Source organism: Carcharodon carcharias, chromosome 12, assembly GCF_017639515.1.
Source record: "Carcharodon carcharias isolate sCarCar2 chromosome 12, sCarCar2.pri, whole genome shotgun sequence".
NCBI lineage: Eukaryota > Metazoa > Chordata > Chondrichthyes > Lamniformes > Lamnidae > Carcharodon > Carcharodon carcharias.
This window is the reverse complement of record NC_054478.1, coordinates 103,442,330-103,462,850: the sequence shown is the minus strand read 5'-3', so window position 1 is coordinate 103,462,850 and position 20,521 is coordinate 103,442,330. Positions and strand designations below refer to the sequence as shown.

Below are 20,521 nucleotides of genomic sequence, written 5' to 3'. Positions count from 1 at the left end.
GTGTGGTTTACTAGAGCACTGGTCCCAACATGGTTCAGTTGTAGACCATCCCAACGGTACAGCCCAACTTTCTCCAGTACTGGTGCCCGTGCCCCACTTGAACCCGCTTCTACCACACCAGTCTTTGGGCCATGTTTTCATTTCTCTAATCTTATTTTCCCAATGCCAATTTGCACATGGCTCAGGTAATAATTCAAGGATTATTACCTTTGAGGCTCTGCATCTTAATTTGATGTCTAGCTCCTCATAATGACCATGCAGAACCTCTTTCCTTGTCCTGCCTTTGTCATTGGTATCTACATGGACCACGACGACTGGATCCTCCCCCTGCCACTCCAAGTTCCTCTCCGGCCCTGAGCTGATGTCCAGAACTCTGACACTGGGCAGGCAACACAGCCATCTGGACTCTTGCTTTTTGCTGCAGAGAACATTGTCAATTCCCCTCATTATACTGGCTCCTACTACCACTACATTCCTTTTTTCTCCCCCTACTTGAATGACTCCCTGTACCTCGGTGCCATGGTCAGTCAGCTCATCCACCCTACAGCTCTCATCTCATCCAAACAAGCTGAAAGAACCTCAAAACTGTTTGACAGTTGCAAAAGCTGAGGCCCCTGCACTCCTGCCCTCTGGGTCCCCTTACTTGCCTCATTCAAAGTTCCACCCTCATGTCCTTGACCACCTTCCAAATCAGAAGGCTCTATCCCTAATGGTTGTGACTGCCTCCTGGTAAAAATTGTCCAGGTAACTTCCCCCACTCCCTGATTTGTCACAGTGTTTGCAGCTCAGCCTCCAGCTCAATGTCTCTGAGCTGAAGCTCCTTGAGCCATAAACACTTGCTGCAGAAGTCTTTGCCCTGGCTCATGCGGGTAACCAGGAGCTCCCACCTGCTGCAGCCATGACACGTTACCTGTCTGCCATCCTTAATGTGTTTTAATTAACTACTTAATTTATTCAATTATTAATTTCTTTTTTATATATATTTTATTAACCTTACCAGTTCCCATACTGTTTTAAACCTTAGAATAGAATAGACCTTAACCACTAACCAGATACTCACCAATTTGAACAAATCTGGGCAGTTAACTGTTCCATGCTGCATTCTCCATGGCAATGTCTCTACCAATCAGAGTCCACTTGCCAATGAATCAGCACTCTCTCCTCATGCAGTATAAATTGATATTCCCCTGTAACTGTTGGTAATTTCTTGTGAGCTAGCCTGATGAGTGCAAGAAGAAAAGCTTTGATAGCATGTCTCTTTTTTCAGCAAGACTTTGTTCTGTACTACCAAGCGACATTTAATATGGATTAAGTCATGATCTACTGAATTACTGAATTAAACTGAATAACATGCTGCTGATATTGACTGAAATATTTTAAGCTCTGTAGGAATAAAATTTACAGGCTGTGACAAGATGAAATAGCACCTGCAATCCTGAGGTCAATGTTGTCATCAGTGAAGGTGTAAACAAGCTATTGAGTTCATTCTGCCCTATATAGCTCCACAGCTATTAAAAATAATACAGATTATTGATACTGAATGCTTGGACCCATTGTTCCCTAATCTTGATAAGACACCATTCCTAAATGATCATAGCATGGATAAACTTTATACTTATTCTGACTTTTATTTCTCTTGGTCCTTAGAAGATTTAGCTGCATGATTGTGAACCAAACTTTTAATTGGTACTCGGATGAAGTTAGTTTATGATATAATATGGGGCAAAATATTACGGTGAGCTCATCCCCACCCTCCTGAAGCATAGTCGGTGTGGAGCCGACCTGCTCCACGCCAACCTGCCCCACAGCCATAACGCACTGTGGGTGGGCTCAGTAAGGGCAGCGTGGGTCTTCTGCTCCTCATGGGAGGGACGTCCCACCCTAAGGAGCTGCTGGCCAATCTGATTGGCTAGCAGATCCATCAGTCCCACCAGCGCCAAGTGCACATTAATGGGTGCAGCTGGGACTGCAATGAGGAAGAAGAAGGCCCAATGGATCCCGGGGACAGCTAAGTCCGAAGTCTGGGGCAGGGAAGCTTTGGGCAGGTTGGGGGGGGTGGGGGAGGTGGTTGGAGTGGTGGGTTTAATGCAACAGGTGGGTGGGAAGAAAGGGGAGGTTCTGTCTTGGGGGGTGCACCCCAATATGGAAAAGGCAATCCCCAAATATAGAACCCCGCCCCCCCCCCCCCTCGTCCTTCCCACCCTTTGAAATTTTTTTTTTAAAGATTGGGCTATCCACTCCTGCCCGACTGCCCATACCAAACATTTTATGGCATCGACAGTATTATTAGGGTCAATTAACTTGTTAATAAGCCCAATTGATACTTGATTATCTATTTAAATAATGTGGGCAGGCTGCCGATTTTGGCACCTGCCCACCTCCTGTAATAATCACAGAATCCCACAGTGCAGAGAAGGCCCTTTGGCCCATCGAGTCTGCACCGACACATGAAAAACTCATGACCTACCTACCTAATCCCATTTACCAGCACTTGACCTATAGCCTTGATTGTTATGATGTGCCAAGTGCTCATCCAGGTACTTCTTAAAGGATGTGAGGCAACCCACCTCCACCACCCTCCCAGACAGTGCATTCTAAACTGTCGCCATCCTTTGGGTAAAAAGGTTTTTTCTCACATCCCCCCAAACCTCCTGCCCCTCATCTTGAACTTATGTCCCCATGTGACTGACCCTTCAACGAAGGGGAACAGCTGCTACCTATCCACACTGTCCACGGCCCTCAATCTTATACACCTTGATCAGGTCGCCCCTCAGCCTTCTCTGCTCCAACAAAAACAACCCAAGCATATCCAACCTTTCTTCATAACTTAAATGTTTCATCCCAGGCAACATCATGGTGAATCTCCTCTGCACTCTCCAGCGCAATCACATCCTTCCTATAATGTGGTGACCAGAACTGCACTCAGTACTCCAGCTGTGGCCTCACCAAGGTTCTATACAACTCCAACATAACCTCCCTACTTTTGTAATCTATGCCTCGATTGACAAAGGCAAGTGTCCCATATGTCTTTTTCACCACCCCACTAACATGCCCCTCTGCCTTCAGAGATCTCTGGACACACACCCCAAGGTCCCTTTGTTCCTCAGAACATCCTAGTGTCATGCCATTCATTGCATACTTCCTTGTCAAATTACTCCTTCCAAAGTGTACCACCTCACACTTTTTTCTGGGTTAAATTCCATCTGCCACTTATCTGCCCATTTGACCATCCCATCAATACCTTCCTGTAGCCCATGACACTCAACCTCACTGTTAACCACCTGGCCAATCTTTGTGTCATCCACAAACTTACTAATCCTACCTCCCACATAGTCATCTATGTCGTTTATATAAATGACAAATAATAGGGGACCCTATTAAAAATTTGGGTCAGAGCCCCTGCGATCTCCTCCCTTGTCTCCCTCAGCAGTCTGGGACACATATCATCCAGACCTGGAGATTTGTCCACTTTTAAGCCTGCCAACACCTCCAATACCTTGTCACTCCCTATGTCAAGTTGCTTAAGAACCTCGCAGTCTCGCTCCCAGAGTTCAATACCTTCATCTTCATTCTCTTGGGTGAAGACGGATGTGAAGTATTCATTCAACACTCTAGCGATGTCATCTGGCTCCACTCATAGAGTGCCCCCTTGGTCCCTAGTGGGCCCTACTCTTTCCCTGGTTATCCTCTTCCCATTGATATACTTACAGAATATTTTGGGATTTTCCCTACTTTTACCAGCCAGAGCTTTCTCATATCCCCTCTTTGCTCTCCTAATTGCTTTCTTAAACTCCACCTTGCACTTTCTGTACTCCACTAATGCCTCCGCTGAATTGCTTCCCTTGTACCTGCTAAAAGCCTCTCTTTTCCTTCTCATCGTAACCTGAATGTCTCTAGTCATCCATGGTTCCCTGGGCTTGTTATTCCTTCCTATCACCCTAGAGGGAACATGTTGAGCCTGTACCCTCCCCATTTCCTTTTTGAACACCCCTGACTGCTCCTCTGTAGATTTCCCCACAAGTAGCTGTTCCCAGCCTACCTTGGCCAGATACTGCCTTATTTTACTAAAATCCACTCTTCCCCCAATCCAAAGCATTTTATTGTAACTTGTCTATTTGTTTGTCCGTAACAAACTTAAACTGTACCATGTTATGATCGCTATCGCTAAAATGCTCCCCCACCACCACCTCAGCCACCTGTCCGGCTTCATTCCCCAGAATTAGGTCCAGCACTGCGCCGTCCCTTGTTGGACCCTCTACATATTGACTTAGAAAGTTATCCTGTACATATTTCAAGAAATCCACTCCATCCAAGCCTTTAATATTACATCTATCTCAATTGATGTTGGGAAAGTTGAAATCACTTAATATAATAACCCTATTGTTATTGTTTTTACACAGCTCTGCAAATTGTACACTTAATTGCTCCTCAATTTCCCGCTGACTATCTGGGGGTCCATAAATAAACACCTAACAATGTGGCTGCCCATTATTAATGGGGTGAGCCTGGGAGTGGGCAGGAAGGTGGTGGAGTGGGCACCTGTCCTATTTTACGTGTACACCCCCGATCTCAAAAACATGCCTGGCGGGGGCACATAAAGTGCAGCCCATGGTCTTCTAAGTTGCTAAATATCGGTTACAGTCACATTCTTCTTTATTTGAAGGAAATAAATGATTGTGTAATAAATACGCCTGTATTAATTTGAACGCTTTTGATTTTTCAGGCTTCTAAAAGAAATTGAGGATAGGATTCTGGAAATTCTCTCAGCCTCAGAAGGAAATATCTTGGAAGACGAGACTGCCATTAAGGTTTTATCTTCGTCAAAGGTTCTTGCCAATGAAATAACTCAAAAGCAAGCTGTAGCTGAGGAGACAGAAAAAAAGATTGATGCTACTCGATTGGGCTACCGACCTATTGCAATACACTCTTCCATCCTATTTTTCTCAATTGCTGATCTTGGCAATATAGAGCCGATGTACCAGTATTCCCTGAATTGGTTTATCAACCTTTTTGTCATGTCTATAGAAAATTCAGAAAAATCTGACAATCTATCAGAGAGGTATGATAAAACTTGGTTTAATTTTGAATAGTTCAGCAAGATATTGGGGAAATTTTAACTCTTGTAAGGGCAGAAAATGGATGGAATTGATCAACTGCCTGTTGGATGCCATGCCAACATTTCTTTACATTGAAGGAATGGAAAATCATTCGAGTTGTTCACCAAGCAGCTGATTTAATACCACCAATTTTCTGCTCCTGCCAAAGCTTAAACTTATCCCAATTCTTTTTAATATTTAACATAATTCAAGCTTTTCATTTTTTTGTGCTTATCTCAAATATCATATGAATCAAAGTATCACTTGACATTCATAGATGAGGAAGGTCATTCAGTCAACCTAATTTACCCATCCAGACTGATTATACGCTCCCCAGCTTGCTGCATCTAATTTCTTAATTGATTCCAGGATCACTGCTTGAAAATCCATTCCAAGTGTTGATCACTTTGTGCACGAAGAACTTCCTGATGTCAGTTCTTAAGTTACCTTCTATTAGTTTGCATTTGTAATTTCATGACATTCTCCCATGTTTTAATTTAGAGTAGACTCCAGATTAATCTTTTAAATGGCATTTACTATATTATATATAAGACCACGTTTCTGATGCTACTTTTCTGGCTGAAGGCTTCTCCTGTCTTTCATCATTTGTCAAATTTTCCTTCTGGGATTGGGAAGCTGATATAGGAACCGTTTCCAGGTACAGACCTTACCTCAGGTGAAACAATCACAGGCTGCAGTTTTTAAGGAGTCAGGCTGTTAATTGGGTGGTGGGTGGGTCCAGCACCAATTAGTAACTAGGTCTGGAGGCAGGACTGAGTGAGTATGGGCCTGATTTAAACAGACCATGGCAGCCATTTTACTCATTGCTGTAGCAGACATGAAACAGGAAAGGCAGAGAGTTGGAACCTCGGGCCAGGCTACCCCTCACAGACTGGGAGGTCTCCCTTGAGGCAATGAAGGAGAGGAAGAAGGTGCTTTTTCCAGAGGGTGGCAGAAAAGGCCACTCTCCCAAACAAGGCAGGCATGGAGAGAGATGGCTGAAAACATGAGCAGATGAAGAGCGGTCAGGAGGAACTGTGTCCAGTTCCAGAAGAGGTTCAATGACCTTATTCCCACTGGCAAGGCGAGTCCAATGCCAGACCCTTATGACAGGGTTCTATACCTTCAACCTCCAGCATATTCATCAGCTGAGGAAGCTGAAGATGCATGCTGCTCCTGAACATGGGAGAAATGTGTGTACGGGATACTCACTGGCCCCTTCAGCAAGGCTCAGAGCCATAGTGCTGTTTACCACTGTTAGCACAGACTCATGCAGCTTCTTAAATGTTTGAGTCAATATTGTTGGCCACAGACACTGGCTATGCCTTATCACTTTTTCGTTTTTGGTGGAGAAGAGAGCACCTAATGCCCGAGAACGGGTTCAGACCAGAGGAAGACTGCCCAATCTACACATCATGACTGCAATTGAGCAGGGAGCAATGGAGATTGCCAGGGTGGCTGACAATGAGCAAGGCGGGAAAGAAAATGGTCATTCCTGTTTGGGAAGGTGAATAGATACTGCAATGCTTAGGGGAATGGGTTGCAGTGCACTTCCTCCAACATAAGGTCAGAAATGGGGATGTTAGCTGATGTTTACAGAGTATTCAATACCATTCACAACTCCTCAGATACTGAAGCAGCCTTTGCCCACATGCATCAAGACCTGGACAATGTTTAGGCTTGGGCTGAGAAGTGGCAAGTTATATTCACTCCACTTAAGTGCTGGGCAATGAACATCTCCAGTAAGAGAGAATCTAACCATCTCCCCTTGACACTCTATGCCAACATCAATATCCTTGGGTTACCATTGCCTAGAAACTTAAGACCATTCATGTAAATATTGTGACTACAAGAGCAAGTCAGAGGCTTTGAATTCTGCTGTGAGTGGCTCCCCAAAGCCTGTCCACAATCTATAAGGCACAACTGAGGAGCATAATGGAATACAATCCACTTGCCTGGGTGACTGCAGCTCCAACAACAAATAAATTTGACACCATCCAGGACAAAGCAGTCCACTTGATCATTTACAAGATGCATTGGAGCAACTTGCCAAGGCTCCTTCCAAATCCAGAACCTCTAAGATCATAAGAATTAGGAGCTGGAATGGGCCATTCGGCTCATTGAGCCTGCTGCACCATTCAATAAGATCATGGCTGATCTGATTTTGTGCTTAACTCCACCTTCCTGTCAGTCTCCCTTGTCAATCAAAAATCTGCCTCACTCAGGCTTTCATATATTCAATGACCATGCCTCTACTGCTTGCTGGGGAAGGGAATTCCAAACACTAATGACCCTCGAAGAGAATAAATTCTTCTTTATCTCTGTCTTAAATGGGAGACCCTTTATTTTTAAACTGAGCTCTCTTGTTCTAGATTCGTCTGAGAGGAAATACCTTCTCAGCACTTACCCTGTCAAGCTCCCTGAGAATCTAATGTGCTTCAATAAGATCACCTCTCATTCTTCTAAACTCAATGAGTATAGGCCCAACCTGCTCAACCTTTCCTCATAAAATAGCCCTTTCATCCCAGGAATCAGCCTAGTGAACCTTCTCTGAACTTCTTCCAATGAAAGTATATCCCTCCTTAATTAAAGAGACCAAAACTGTACACAGTACTCCAGGTGCAGTCTCACCAATGCCCTGTACAGTTATAGCAAAATTTCTGACTTTTATATGCCATCCCTCTTGCAGTAAGGGCTAACATTCCATTTGCCTTCTATTTACTTGCTGTACCTGCATGCTAACCTTTTGTGATTCATGCATTCTGCAGTCTGTCTCCATGTAAATAATATCCTGCTTTTCTATTCTTCCTGCCAAAGTGGACAACCTCACATTTTACCACATAATACTCAGTCTGCAAAATTTTTGCCCACTCACTTAACCTGTCTATTATTGAATTTTGTCAATGGTGCGCCATTCCTGACAGTGGAACTGGAAGTTTGCACCACTTCCACTCTCTTGCTTTTCCCGTTTCCCATGTGAGTACAATTAAAATTTAAAGTGCCGGCAGCACAGGAAATGAGTGCGGTTATGGTGGGGGATCCTTTTCAGTGGTGAAACACACAGTGATCTGACAATGCTGCAGCCACATGTGGACTACGGAAAAGCCCCCTGGGAGGCTCTGCATCATGTCAAAACTTTCCTGTCTAATTCCATTGCCATTAACATAAGACTTATTGAGAGCACAAAAGTAGCACAAGTGTGTTTTCAAATTTAAATTTCACTTGCACATAATTCAAAGAACATTGGTTTCACTTTGTCTATGCGTGCATCTTTGTTATTTGTTAAGACCGACTTAGAGAGCTAAATGTACTGGCGCACCACATGGTTGGGATGTACTGATGGTTATAGGGGAGTTAGGGACATTTCTGTTGTTGTGGAAGAAACAATGCTGTGTTTTTTTTTTGTTCTCCCTTCATTGAATGTTCATGTTAGTGCCCAGTGTTCTACTTACCACTCTGTGGGACATGGCTGAACTTGCAGGCTCAGCTGGCTCTCCTTTCTATGCATTACAGACATTGGCTGGAATTTTTCACTCCCGTTGGTGGCCAGTTTCATGGTGGTTGCAGGGGAGAATTCAGGGGGAGGGGCAAAAATCGGTTTCACGCCGGTGTGAAATCACAGCTGGATCATCCGATGGTGTCTGCCATGGTGGATCGCGAATCTTGTTGGAGGCCGGCATGAACCCAATTTGCACACCTCTAATCGGTAGAAAGGGCAGCAAGGGTTGTTGATAGGGATACGGAGGTAAACATGGACACAGAGGGTGAGAAGGAGGAGTTAGGGGAGATCAGTGTGGTTGGAGTGGGATTTTCAGGAAGGTAGGGAACATGCTCTTGGACACCCTGGAATGATAAGGGTTCAGGCTGGAACGATGGGAAGGTCGAAGGTTATGCTGGGGTCTCTAAGGTTATGTGGGGAAAGGACATGGGTGACTGGGGGAGGGAAAATGGTGAGGGAGCTCATGAGCAATTTGACCACTACCATCTTTTCAACATTGAAAGTGAACAGAGCCTCGTGTTGGATGGGTACAGTGATGCATGGGAGTGGAATCAGTGGGTAGAAGGAGATGCAGGTCAGCTCAGTTGGACAACTGAAAGAGAGCCCCAGCAATCAGCATTAAAAATGCTTGGGGCAGTGAGATGTATGTGATGGTTGAAGGCTCTGCATGCGTGGGAGAGTGCTTGCACAAGGTTCCGAAAGGCCTTGCCACATGCACACCCCTCCCTTCAGAATCACTTGTAGCCTGACTGCATGCAGCCGAGCTGGTGGGTGGGGGGATGCAGGGGGAACATTCATGAAGCCTGTAAATGATGCTGAGAAACAACATTCCATATTATTCAGTGTGTGAATATATTTTCAGATTATAAAGTGCCAAAATGTGTTCATCTGTGCCATCAATTATGATAAGAATTTCTTAACTTTTCTAGGCCTACCGCTTCTTCTAGGTGCTGTCCTGACATCCACAGCAGGGCTGGAGACAACCTGTGCAATAGTTGGCCCCATTGCCTCTGATGACTTCGGCATGCATCCTTGGGAGAGCCAAAGCCTTGAGGGCGCTAACTTACTTTGGCTGTCCTCCTGTGGGCCAGCTGTTCCCTCTGCGGTGACAGAGGACAAGGTTGAGGGGGGTCACAAGCAAAGGGGACTCGGAGGGAGTGGACAGCCTCTGAGGCTCCTAAGTAGATTACCCAGGGTGTCCGGTTGCCGCTCCTTCTCCCTTCGGGTGCCCAAGGGCCCCGACCTGACTCCTTGAGGGTAAGGTGCACCTGGAGGGAGGTTGAGGTGCCCCATTTTTCCCCTTGTGTTGCTACTGCAGGAACTCACCCATGGCGCCACGATGGAGTGCAAATCTACGTGCATCTGTGTTCTGCTGAACCACGGTCTCCATTGCATCCGCTATCTTTCCCATGGAGACCTTCATGTGCATACATGTGGGCACCATTTCAGAGAGCAGGCGGTTGCACTCCTCCAACTTGTGTGCCACTCTGAGGGCTTTCAAGAGCTCTGCAATGTTTCCCTGCTTTCTGCTGACTCTCCAAGAAGAGTTGGGAGGCCGAGTCCAGAGGCTCGTCATCTGACTCTGACCTCACAGATGCCTCTTTCCCAGCAGTCCTCTGTGTGCCGGGGAGCTCAGTTGAACTGGCCTCCTCCTGCTGTGGACACTTGTCCATGCAGTGACCACCAGATTGTGAACCTGAGCTCTAGGTCCCACTGAGGTGTGTGTCTCTGTACTGGTGGAGGGTGTGGGCAAGCACTGTGATAGGTCTTCCAGGTTGCTTATTTCCAGCTCTTCAATGGAGGAAGTGTCCTCTTTGCTGGAGGTGAGGACCTTGATGGAGCTGAGGGATTGGCTGGTTGAGGGCATCGGTTGCTTGGCAGAGCTCCCTGTGAACCTAAGTAGAGACAACTAGTCCATGGCAGCAGAGTCAAAAGCAGAAGAGGAAGAGCACTCATAATTGCGTTGAGAGAGGGATGATCTGGTGCAGGATCTCATGTGGGTGTTGGCTGCTGACCTCATCGTTGCCACAGGCAGGGCCCAAGTCCTCACCAGTCAGCATGATGGCACGCTCCTCAAAGTGAGTGAGGGGCCTCATGTTGGCCACTCCATCCCCTGTCTGGGATCTCTCCCTCCTGTTGTGAGCCAGCTTCTCCTGCATGAAAACAGATGGAGAGAGTGTGCACAGGATTCATGCCATGGCATATGATAAGGATGCATGGAGTGTTTGTGTGGTGAGCAGAGTCATGGACGGGGTGAGGACACGAGCTCCAGCGAATATGAGCCTGATGGGGATGAGGGTGTTTGTGAGAGTTAATGGTGTTGTCCCTTGAGGCGTGAGATTACTATGGATGAGTGATGGGTTTGGGAGTGTATTGAGAATGGTGAGGCGGTTGACTTGGCGGAACGGATGAGATCATTCATCCTCTTTCTGCACTGGATGGCTGACCTCCTCTGTGCTCTGATGGCGCTGACCACCACTGCCATTGGATTGGTGACATGGTGGACCTCCTGTGACCGCAGCAGGGGCAGAGGGGTTTGCGGCGCCCCAGAGAGGCATCACTAACTTTGAGAGCTGCCATCACCTTTGCTTTCGGGGTCACCTGTTGCCAGATGCAGCCCTGGTCTATTGACATGAAGTAGGCTGCACTCTGCAGCACTTTAAATATGGCTGCTGGAACGAGGGAGTGCTGAGGTCACAGCATGGTGGGCAAATCTGAGCCTGCCTGCAAGTGATCCAGTGTGTTTGCTGCGAATGCATTACTAATGAGGTAGACGTGCTGGAAAGTGGTGATGTGGCGCGAAACTCGCCATTGCGGCTGGCAGGTAAAACATTGCTTTTTATGCCTGCCACCGCACTTAGTGCAAATCTGGGACGATTCCGCTTAATGTCTGAGATCACTCTCAACGGGATTAATTGAAAGTTGTAGGTGAACTCTAGATCTTTTGAGGGCTCTGCTAGCTAACAGCTTGAGATGGACACATATTCGGACAATACTGAAACTGCCCTTAAAGTCCCTCGTTTTCTTACCTTGACTTACTTACAGTCCTCACCACACCCACATCCATGAATGAATAAAAAGAACTCCACCCCATCCAGCAGCATGCCAAGAGCAGCTCCATTGAGAATCCTCAGTGCTGCTCTACTCATCAAGGGTAGCTGTCATGATCTTATCTTGTGTCTCTCACAGGTTCAGATATTATGGGGGAAGGACAGTTTCTGTGTCTGCACCAAAGCAAGCGTGCCAGCAGAGTCAATGGAGAAAGCACATATCTTACAAGTGCACCTGTACCAGCTCAGATACATTCATTTTGGTGGGTCCTTGTGGGCATTTTGATAGGGTGGCAATGGGTTATGAGCACGTCACAAGTAAGCAGGAGGAGGTGAGAGAGGAAGAGGCAGTTGTGGGCAATCCCCCTTGAAAGATGGAGGACAAACACAGCCATGCAGCAGGGCACAGATGCAGAGCCTCAGGAGCACAAGAAAAGTGATTCTGCTTAGACCAGCAGCAGCAGATGTGCTCCCACACATCAGAGTTCCTGAGGCAGTGCAGGTCAAAGGCTGAGAATGGAGGATTCCATTCACCTCCGATGCACTACCTTGGTTCAGCGCATTGAACACATAAGGTGCTCCTTTAAGACAGTAGCCAACTTGAAGGAGCCATGTAGGAGCATACAGAATGTATGCTGGAACTGCGTACTAGCATTCACAGAATTCATTTCACACTCTGTAGCATGGACCAGTCAGTGAAGCAGAGATGTTTGGAATGGATGTCAGTTGCACTCCAATTGGTGGCCCGCTCCCAGTCATTGGAGAGCCAGCTAAAGGCTGAGGCAGTTACCAAGGCGGCTGAGGGTTCCACACCTTGTGGCATCATCATCATCATTGACCTTGCGCTCTCTGACTGAGGGACCATCTTTGCAGCAGGGTCCAGTTTCAGAGGCACAGGCCCCTGCAGTAGCACTGGTGCAGCAGTTTTGGAGGTCTGTGATAAGGCCGACTGCTTGGCCCATCTTAGCCGTAAGCAGAGACGAGCAAGCAGGCTGCCTCTGTCTCATCCAAGGTCATGAAGGGAGAACCGCTTAGAAGTGACCACCACATCAGGCAAAATACTGAGTGGTTTGTTGAGTTTGCCTCAACTGCTAATTGCACTTTTTCACTTTTTCAACCCTATATAAATATTGAAGCATGACACCAGACAAGTGAGCTTTCATTCATTACTGCTGAGACTGGAAAATAGGGATGAAGTGATGAAAGGGAACAAGGTTCCTTGAATGGGCATAGTGAAACCTCTGGATAGATGTACATCCTTCATTGGTGTTAAGAGTGGATCTATTCGACACATTGTCTTTAATGGAAATACTCACACAGACAGAATTGCAGACCATGCTGTCCTGGGCTCAGTTGATAAGTGCCTGGATCAGATGATCCCTGATGTTGATGGCATCCTCACGAGAACCTCAAGTCCTGCAATGGCCTGGCCAGCTCCCTGTGTAGCTGGGGCACCTCTGTATCCACACCATCCTCCTCCTTTTCCTGTTCCATGTCCTGCTCCTCCTGTTCCTTCAATGAGTTGTATTGTTCCAGGGCCTCATGCATGAAACCCTTGCGGCAGTACCTGCAGGGAGTCACCTAACCAGTCCAGATACCAGAACCACATTTTAGAATAAAAGCAAAATACTACGGGTGCTGGAAATCTGAAATACAAACAGAAAATGCTGGAAAAGCTCAGCCGGTCTGGCAGCATCTGTGGAGAGAGAGAGAAACAGAGTTAAACAGAGTTAATGTGTCAAGTCCATATGATTCTTCTTCAGAGCTAAATAGAAGTAGAAATGTGATGAATTTTATACTGTTTAAGAGGGGTGGAGCAGGTGCAGCAAGATAGAGGGTCAGGGATAGGTGACGGCTAAGGAGAGATTGACAAAGATGTCTTGGACACAAGACAAAGGGAGTGTTAGTGGTGGTGGCAAAGAGTAAAGAAGGTGCTGATGGTGGCACAATGGTAAGCTAGCAGAAAGTGTTAATAACAGAACAAGGGTCAGTGCTCTGTGAAAGCACAACATAGAAATAAGTGACAGATGGTCATGTTGGGGGGAGTGGGAAGTTGGGGATAAAGGATTAAAAAATTGAACAAATAAATAAAAAATTAAATAAAATAAAAAATAAACAAATTTAAAAATTAACAATTGGATTTAAAAAAGGGTCAAGATGGAGGAGAGAGTTCATGATCTGAAGTTGTCGAACTCAATGTTAAGTCTGGAAGGCTGTGAAATGCTGAATTGGAAGATGAGGTGCTGTTCCTCCAGTTTGCGTTGAGCTTCACTGGGACATTGCAGCAGGCCAAGGACAGACATGTGGGCATGAGAGAAAGATGGTGTGTTGAAATGGCAAGCTACAGGAAAGTCTGGGTCATGTTTCCGGACTGACCAAAGGTGTTCTGCAAAGTTGTCACCCAGTCTGCATTTAGACTCCCCAATATAGAGGAGACCGCATTGGGAGCAGCGAATGTAGTAGACCAAATTGGAGGAGGTGTAAGTGAAGTGCTGTGTCACCTGAGGGGATTGTTTGGAACTTTGGACAGTGAGGAGGGAGGAGGTAAAGGGGCAGGTGTTGCACCTTCTGCGATTGCATGGCAAGGTGCCACGGGAAGGGGTGAGGAGTTGGGGGTGATGGAAGAGTAGACCAGGGTGTCCTGGAGGGAACAGTCCCTATGGAATGCTGAAGGGGGTGTGGGGGGAGGATAAGGGGAAGGTGTATTTGGTGGTGGCATCATGCAGGAGTTGGCAGAAATGGCGGAGGATGATCCTTTGAACACGTAGGCTGGTGGAATGAAAAGTGAGGACAAGGGGGACCCTATCATGGCTCTGGGAGGGAGGGGAAGGGGTGAGGGCAGACGTGTGGGAGATGGGTCAGACACGGTTGAGGGCACTGTCAACCACAGTGGGAGAAGAAACTTAGTTAAGGATAAAGGATGTCATGTCAGAAGCGCCCTTTTGGAAGATGGCATCATCGAAACCGATGCGATGGAGGTGGAAGAACCGAGAGAATGGGATGGAATCCTATGGGAAGTAGGGTGTGAGGAGCTGTATTGGAAGTAGCTGTGACAGTCTATCACCAGAAATGGAGACAGAGAGGTCAAGGAAGGGAAGGAAAGTGTCGGACGTGTACTGTGTGAAGGTGAGAGAGGGGTGAAAATTGGAAGCAAAATCAGTAAATGTTTCCAGGTCCAGATGAGAGCATGAAGCAGCACCGATATAGTGATTGATGTACCGAAAGAAGAGTTGTGGGAGAGGGCCTGAGTAGGACTGGAACAAGGAGTGTTCCACAAATTCCAGAAAAAGACAGGCATAACTGGGGCCCATGTGGTTACCCATAGCTGCACCTTTTATTTGGGGCAAGTGACACATGTTAAAGGAGAAATTGTTCAGTGAGAGAACAAGTTCAACCAGGCGGTGGTGGATAGGGATTGTTAGGTCCTCTGTTCAAGGAAGAAGTGGAGAGCCCTCAGGCCATCCTGGTGGGGGATGGGGGTGTAGAGGGATTGGGTGTCCATGGTAAAGAAGAGGTGGTTAGGGCTAGAAAACTGGAAATTGTTGATATGACATAGGGCATCAGAGGAATCACAAATGTAGGTGGGAAGAGACTGGACAAGAGGAGAGAGAATGGAGTCAAGATAGGAAGAAATGAGTTCCATGGGGCAGGAACAGGCTGACATGATGGGTCTACCGGGACAGTCCTGTTTATGGATTTTGGGAAAGTGGACTTTATGGGGCTGGGAGGCAGAGGTTGGAAGCTGTGGAGGGAAGATCTCCAGAGATGAGGTCAGTGACAATCCTGGAAACAATGGCTTGATGTTCAGTGGTGGAGTCATGGTCCAGAAGGAGGTAGGAAGAAGTGTTTTAGAGTTGGTGCTCAGCCTCTGCAAGGTAGAGGTCTATACGGCAGACAACAACAGCAGCACCCTTGTCGGCAAGTTTGATAACAAAGTCAGGGTTTGATCTGAGGGAATGGAGGGCAGCAAGTTCAGAAGGAGATGGGTTGGAGTGGGTGAAAGGAGCAGAGAAATTAAGATGGCTGAAGTCACACCAACAGTTCTCAGTGAAAAGATCGTGAGCAGGTAAAACATCAGAGGGAGCAGTCCAGGTAGAGGGAGAATACTGGATGCAAGTGAAAGGATCTGTTGATTGGGGGGAGGACTCTGTTTCTCTCTGCACAGATGTTGCCAGACCTGCTGAGTTTTCCCACTTCTTCAGAAGCCCGATGGCCTGCGCAATTGTGGTCCTTATGTGCAGTTGTCTCCAGATTTAGCGTCTTTGTGGTTCAGTCTTGGGGTTACTTGGGGTGAGTAGCCATCTCTTTAAGGGGTAACCTTTGTCCCCTAGAATCCACCCACATAGTTTGGGGACAGGGCTTGGTGGTGGTGGGTGAAATGAAGATCCAAGCTGGAAGTATGCTAGAGAACACAACTTTACATCAACTATTTCTGCCTTTTAAGGTCCCTTTATTATTTCTCTCAAATTATTTACTGCATTGTGGACTACCACTAGAAGGCCCAGACTTAGGTGGAATCATCCCAGATTTTCACTAAGTGTGATAGCGGTCAGAAAAAAGGGTGTTTTACCCTCTGGCCATAATGGCAGCTTTTTGCGCCGTATCATCCCATTACTGCCTCATTAATTATGCAGCCACAGGAAACACGCTGTCTCACTGGTGAGCAGCCTCCGATTTGCCCGCCACACCATTATCTCACCGCTTCCTCACGCAGGGTGCCATATTTAAAGTGCAGCTGCATGCACACTTCTCAATGCTTGCAACCCAGAAAGGCACCAATAACGACATGGCCCCAAAAGCCAAGAAGAGTGCAGCCCCCCTGCATCCCTGAGAAGCCTTCTGGATTCTGTGGAGGCCCACTGCAATATCTTCTACCCTCGCTCTGGCCACAGAAGGCCCATCAGTCTCACCACTCCAGCTTGGGAGGCAGTGCCAGAGGTGGTCAGATTCAATGCTGCACACAAGAGGTCGGTCATCCAGTGCAGAAAGCAGATGAATGATCTCACCTGTGCTGCCAGGGTAAGGCAACAATCTTATCACTCTAAACTCAGACACTCACAAGGCCATCACACATTCACAGGCATCTCACTCACTGCCAGCACAAGGGACATCACACTCACTCTCTCACACAAACTCTCACATCACCATCTGGCTTCATCTCCTCTGGAGACTGTCTCCTCAGCCCTTAGAATCTTGAGGCCGCTTGCATAGATCAACATCTGCCTCCACACGTCCTCTGGGATACATCCCTCCTCCAGTACATCCCTCACCCTGCAGCCTCTTCCCTTGCCTGAAGCCACTCCTCCACCTTTTCCAAGCAAACCCTAACCCGGCAGCCATTGAAGAGCCACCCCCACGTTACGGTTGGTTTGATAAGTAGAGACCTGCCCGTGAGCCCCCTTAAAAGTGATGTGGTGCTGCCTGTGAAGCCTGGTGCTAATGACTGCAAGTGCTGCCAGAAGCAAGTTAGGCAAACAAACCTCGAAGTCCTGATTGAAGTGCACGTCACTTTTATATAGGCCCGGATGATCCAGTGTGGGGGAATGATTCTGGTGAGCAGGTCTTATAATGATATGCAGATGTCTTAAAATGAAGTTCCTGACATTCGGCAGCAGGAAAGGCTGTCCGCCATTAATGGACAGAGTGGATGAGTGCAAACTGGTTTCACAACGGCGTGAAACCAATTTGTGGCCTTCCCGGCATATTGTTTGCTCATGCCCGTCATGACACTTGATGCAAACAGGCAAGGGAAAAAACTCTTCAGTGTCCTTTCTAATCTTTTCTTGATATGTACTTCTCCAGCACCAGGTGGACAATTTAATATTACTTTTACTCCTGTCAGATGCTGTCCCATTATCCTTGTTTATCACATTTTCCCTTTTTTAGTTTTACATTAAGAGGTCTTGTGGCGCAGTGGGTAGAGTCCCTGCCTTTGAGTCAGAAGCTCCGGGTTCAAGTTGCTCTCCAGGACTTGATAGCCAAGAAAAGTGCATTCTTAACGCAGTCAAACAGATGAGTATCGATTCTTCCAACATATGCCAATGACAATAAGAGTGGGAGAGATTCCTGGTCAGCCATGTGATGGAAAGAAAGTGGCGCATCTACCATCACTATCCGTATCTCCAGGCAACAACAGGAATGTAAAAATGTATGTTGGTACAGAAGCTTGGACTCCTTGGGGTCCCAGTTGGTTGGATGGTTGGCGTGGATTGGAATTGGTGCCAACAGCACAGGTTTTTATCCCTGTTCTGTCTGGGGTGGATTTGGGACAAGCCTCCTTGCCCTACCCATGGTTATGTAAGTTGGGCCTGACTTTGGGCAGAGAACTGAAGAAGAAAGAAAAATAAATTTTACTATAAGGGTTAGTCTGTTGCACAGCATAGTTATCATGTGCTGAAGCCAGTTAATGCTTTATATTAGCAGATCCTAACCTGGGGCGGATTTGTCCCAGATTTGCACAAAGTGCGGTAGTGGGTGGGAAAAAGGACATTTCACCCGACGGTCGTAATGGCGGGTTTTCATGCTGTTCCATTGCATTCCCAGTGTATCCCGCCTTACTAATAATGCATTCCTGGAAAACATGCTAGATTGCTGGATGATCTGCTTGCCCCCGATGTCACCTCAGGCCGTCACTCATCCAGGCGTCATATTGAAAGGATACCGCTGCGCAGAGCTAGCACTCTCTAAGGGTTTGGAACGTGCTGCAAAGTCAAGACTGCCAAAGGGAGGAAACATGCTGCCCTAAATTTAGCAACGCTTCCCTCGGATGCCTACTGGATGTAATAGAGGCCTGCCGTGAAGCCTTCTACCCCTGCTCTGGGCGAAGACCAGCAAGGTCACTAATCCAACATGGGAGGCAGTGGCAGTGGTGGTCAGTGCTAACGACCTGCAAAAGAGGAAGGCTATGCAGTGCTGCAAGAAGATGAATGATCTCTGTTCCACCAGAGTAATTCATTCCTCTCTTTACTCTCAACTCACACACTCACAAACCAATCACACATTCACAGGGCCCTCACTCACTGCCAGTTCAAGGGACATTACCATTCACTCTCTCACATATATCTTATCTGCCCTGGGGATCATGTCCACATCCCATCCATGGTAGCACTCAACACTCTCACATGCCAGGCATCCTTCTCATCTGGCCTGGCAGGCGTCCTGCTTAACTCTCCCCACCTGTATTCATGCAGGACAAGCTGGTACACAACAAAAGGGAGAGGTTGCAGACTGATGGAGAGATGCCTGACATCAAGCCCTTCACGGACTTTGGAAATAGAGTCATTCAGCTGGCCGGTGATGATCTGGACTGTTCTTGTGCTGACGGTAAAGTTGGTGGTGCTCAACCAAGCAAGGATCCAGCAGTGCAACATCCATCAGACAACCCTGGTGTGAGTGAGTTCCCCTGTTCCACAATCCCCTGCCATGCACTAATTATCTCTCCTTGACATCTGGGAAGCAGCCGAGGGCGTCCTGAAGCCAGGAGCTTGCCTCAAACCCCAAAGACACTTCAGAAGAGGAATCTGATGACACCCTAATTGAAGACCTATTGCAGCGCTCACCCACACCCTCCACCAGCACAGCAACACACACCTCAGTGGGACCCAGTTCTAGAGTAGCCTTGGGGTCACAATCTGGTGAGCATATCTCATTGTCTGATCCACAGCACAAAGCGGCAGGGACTTCCCAGCTTTGGGCACTCGGATGACTGCTGGAGGCCAGAAATCTGCTGAGTCTAAGTCAGATGAGGAGCCTCAGGAATCAGCCACACCCCAGCTGCTGGAGCTGCAAAGGCAAGCTCGGGAACATCAGGAAGGGATGTCCACAGCATTCCTCAGATTGCAAGGCATGATGGAGGAGTCCGTCCATCTTCAATCTGAGGTGTTAGCACCAGCATGTCAACGCACCAATGTCAACACTGGTAGGAAGGTCACCGTGGAGACCTTGGCCCAGTACATCAGTCCTGCATTGCTGTGTGGGCTGAACTCCATTGCTGATTCCATAGTTTGCCTCCAACAGTGTCAATGTGAGAGGGATGTGGATCAGCTCGATCTCTCTCAAGCTTACTCTTCTCCTCAAGAAATCAGCCAGGAGACTGGGGCACCCATAGGGAGGAGAATCAACAGGTGTACCCCCTGGGCCATCAAACCAGGTGATTCCAGGAGTGTCCAGCCCACCTAAATCCCCTCTAGCTATGACCCCAACAGCTCCAACTCCACAGGCCAAGGAGGGTGCCACTGCTACAAAGCAGGGCCCTTAAAGCAGGCCGGAGCCCTCCAGGTCTCGGCCCTGCAGACAATGCCCACCAAGGTCATCACAGACAAGGTGTTGCAGTCAGCAGGCTGTCTACACCTCTGCTATGGACGTCTGGGGAGCAACAAGACGTAGCGACAGGGTTAGGAAAGTTAAGAAGATGTAACTCTTTTGAGTACAAACCCGTTTCCATCTGTTCCTTTTCAGATGAAGTTACATTGTTTCATAGTTTGCCATTGTGAGATTTGAACTCTTGATCTTGGGGTTACAAACCCAGTACCATAACCACTTGGCTATTTAGGCGTAGTTACATTGTTTCATAGTTTGCCATTGTGAGATTTGAACTCTTGAAAATCTTTTTTAAATGAAAACCAAATCAACAGAATTGGGATAAATCAGGCACAGCCCCTAATTCAGGTCAGCTGTAAAACCAAGGACAAAGTTTAAAGGAACCTTACAAACTTTAAATCAAAATGTGATTAAAGGGGTCAACAAAACACCCCAGTCCCCGCGGTGCCCACTGAGCATGGAAGGCCTTGAGAGTGTCAGCAGACACCGCGTGCTCCCTCTCCAGGGACATCCGGCAGCGAACGTAGCCGTGGAAGAGGGACAAACAATCGGGCGGG

General features: G+C 47.3%; 1 protein-coding gene across 1 annotated transcript in view; it reads left to right on the top strand.

The window, feature by feature from the left end:
* Positions 1–20,521, top strand: part of dnah7 (dynein, axonemal, heavy chain 7) — a 616,407-nt gene that overhangs the window by 466,179 nt on the left and 129,707 nt on the right. Inside the window, exon 51 of the mRNA XM_041200170.1 lies at positions 4,724–5,059. Coding sequence (XP_041056104.1) covers positions 4,724–5,059 — 336 coding nt within the window. The remainder of the gene's footprint in view (positions 1–4,723; positions 5,060–20,521) is intronic.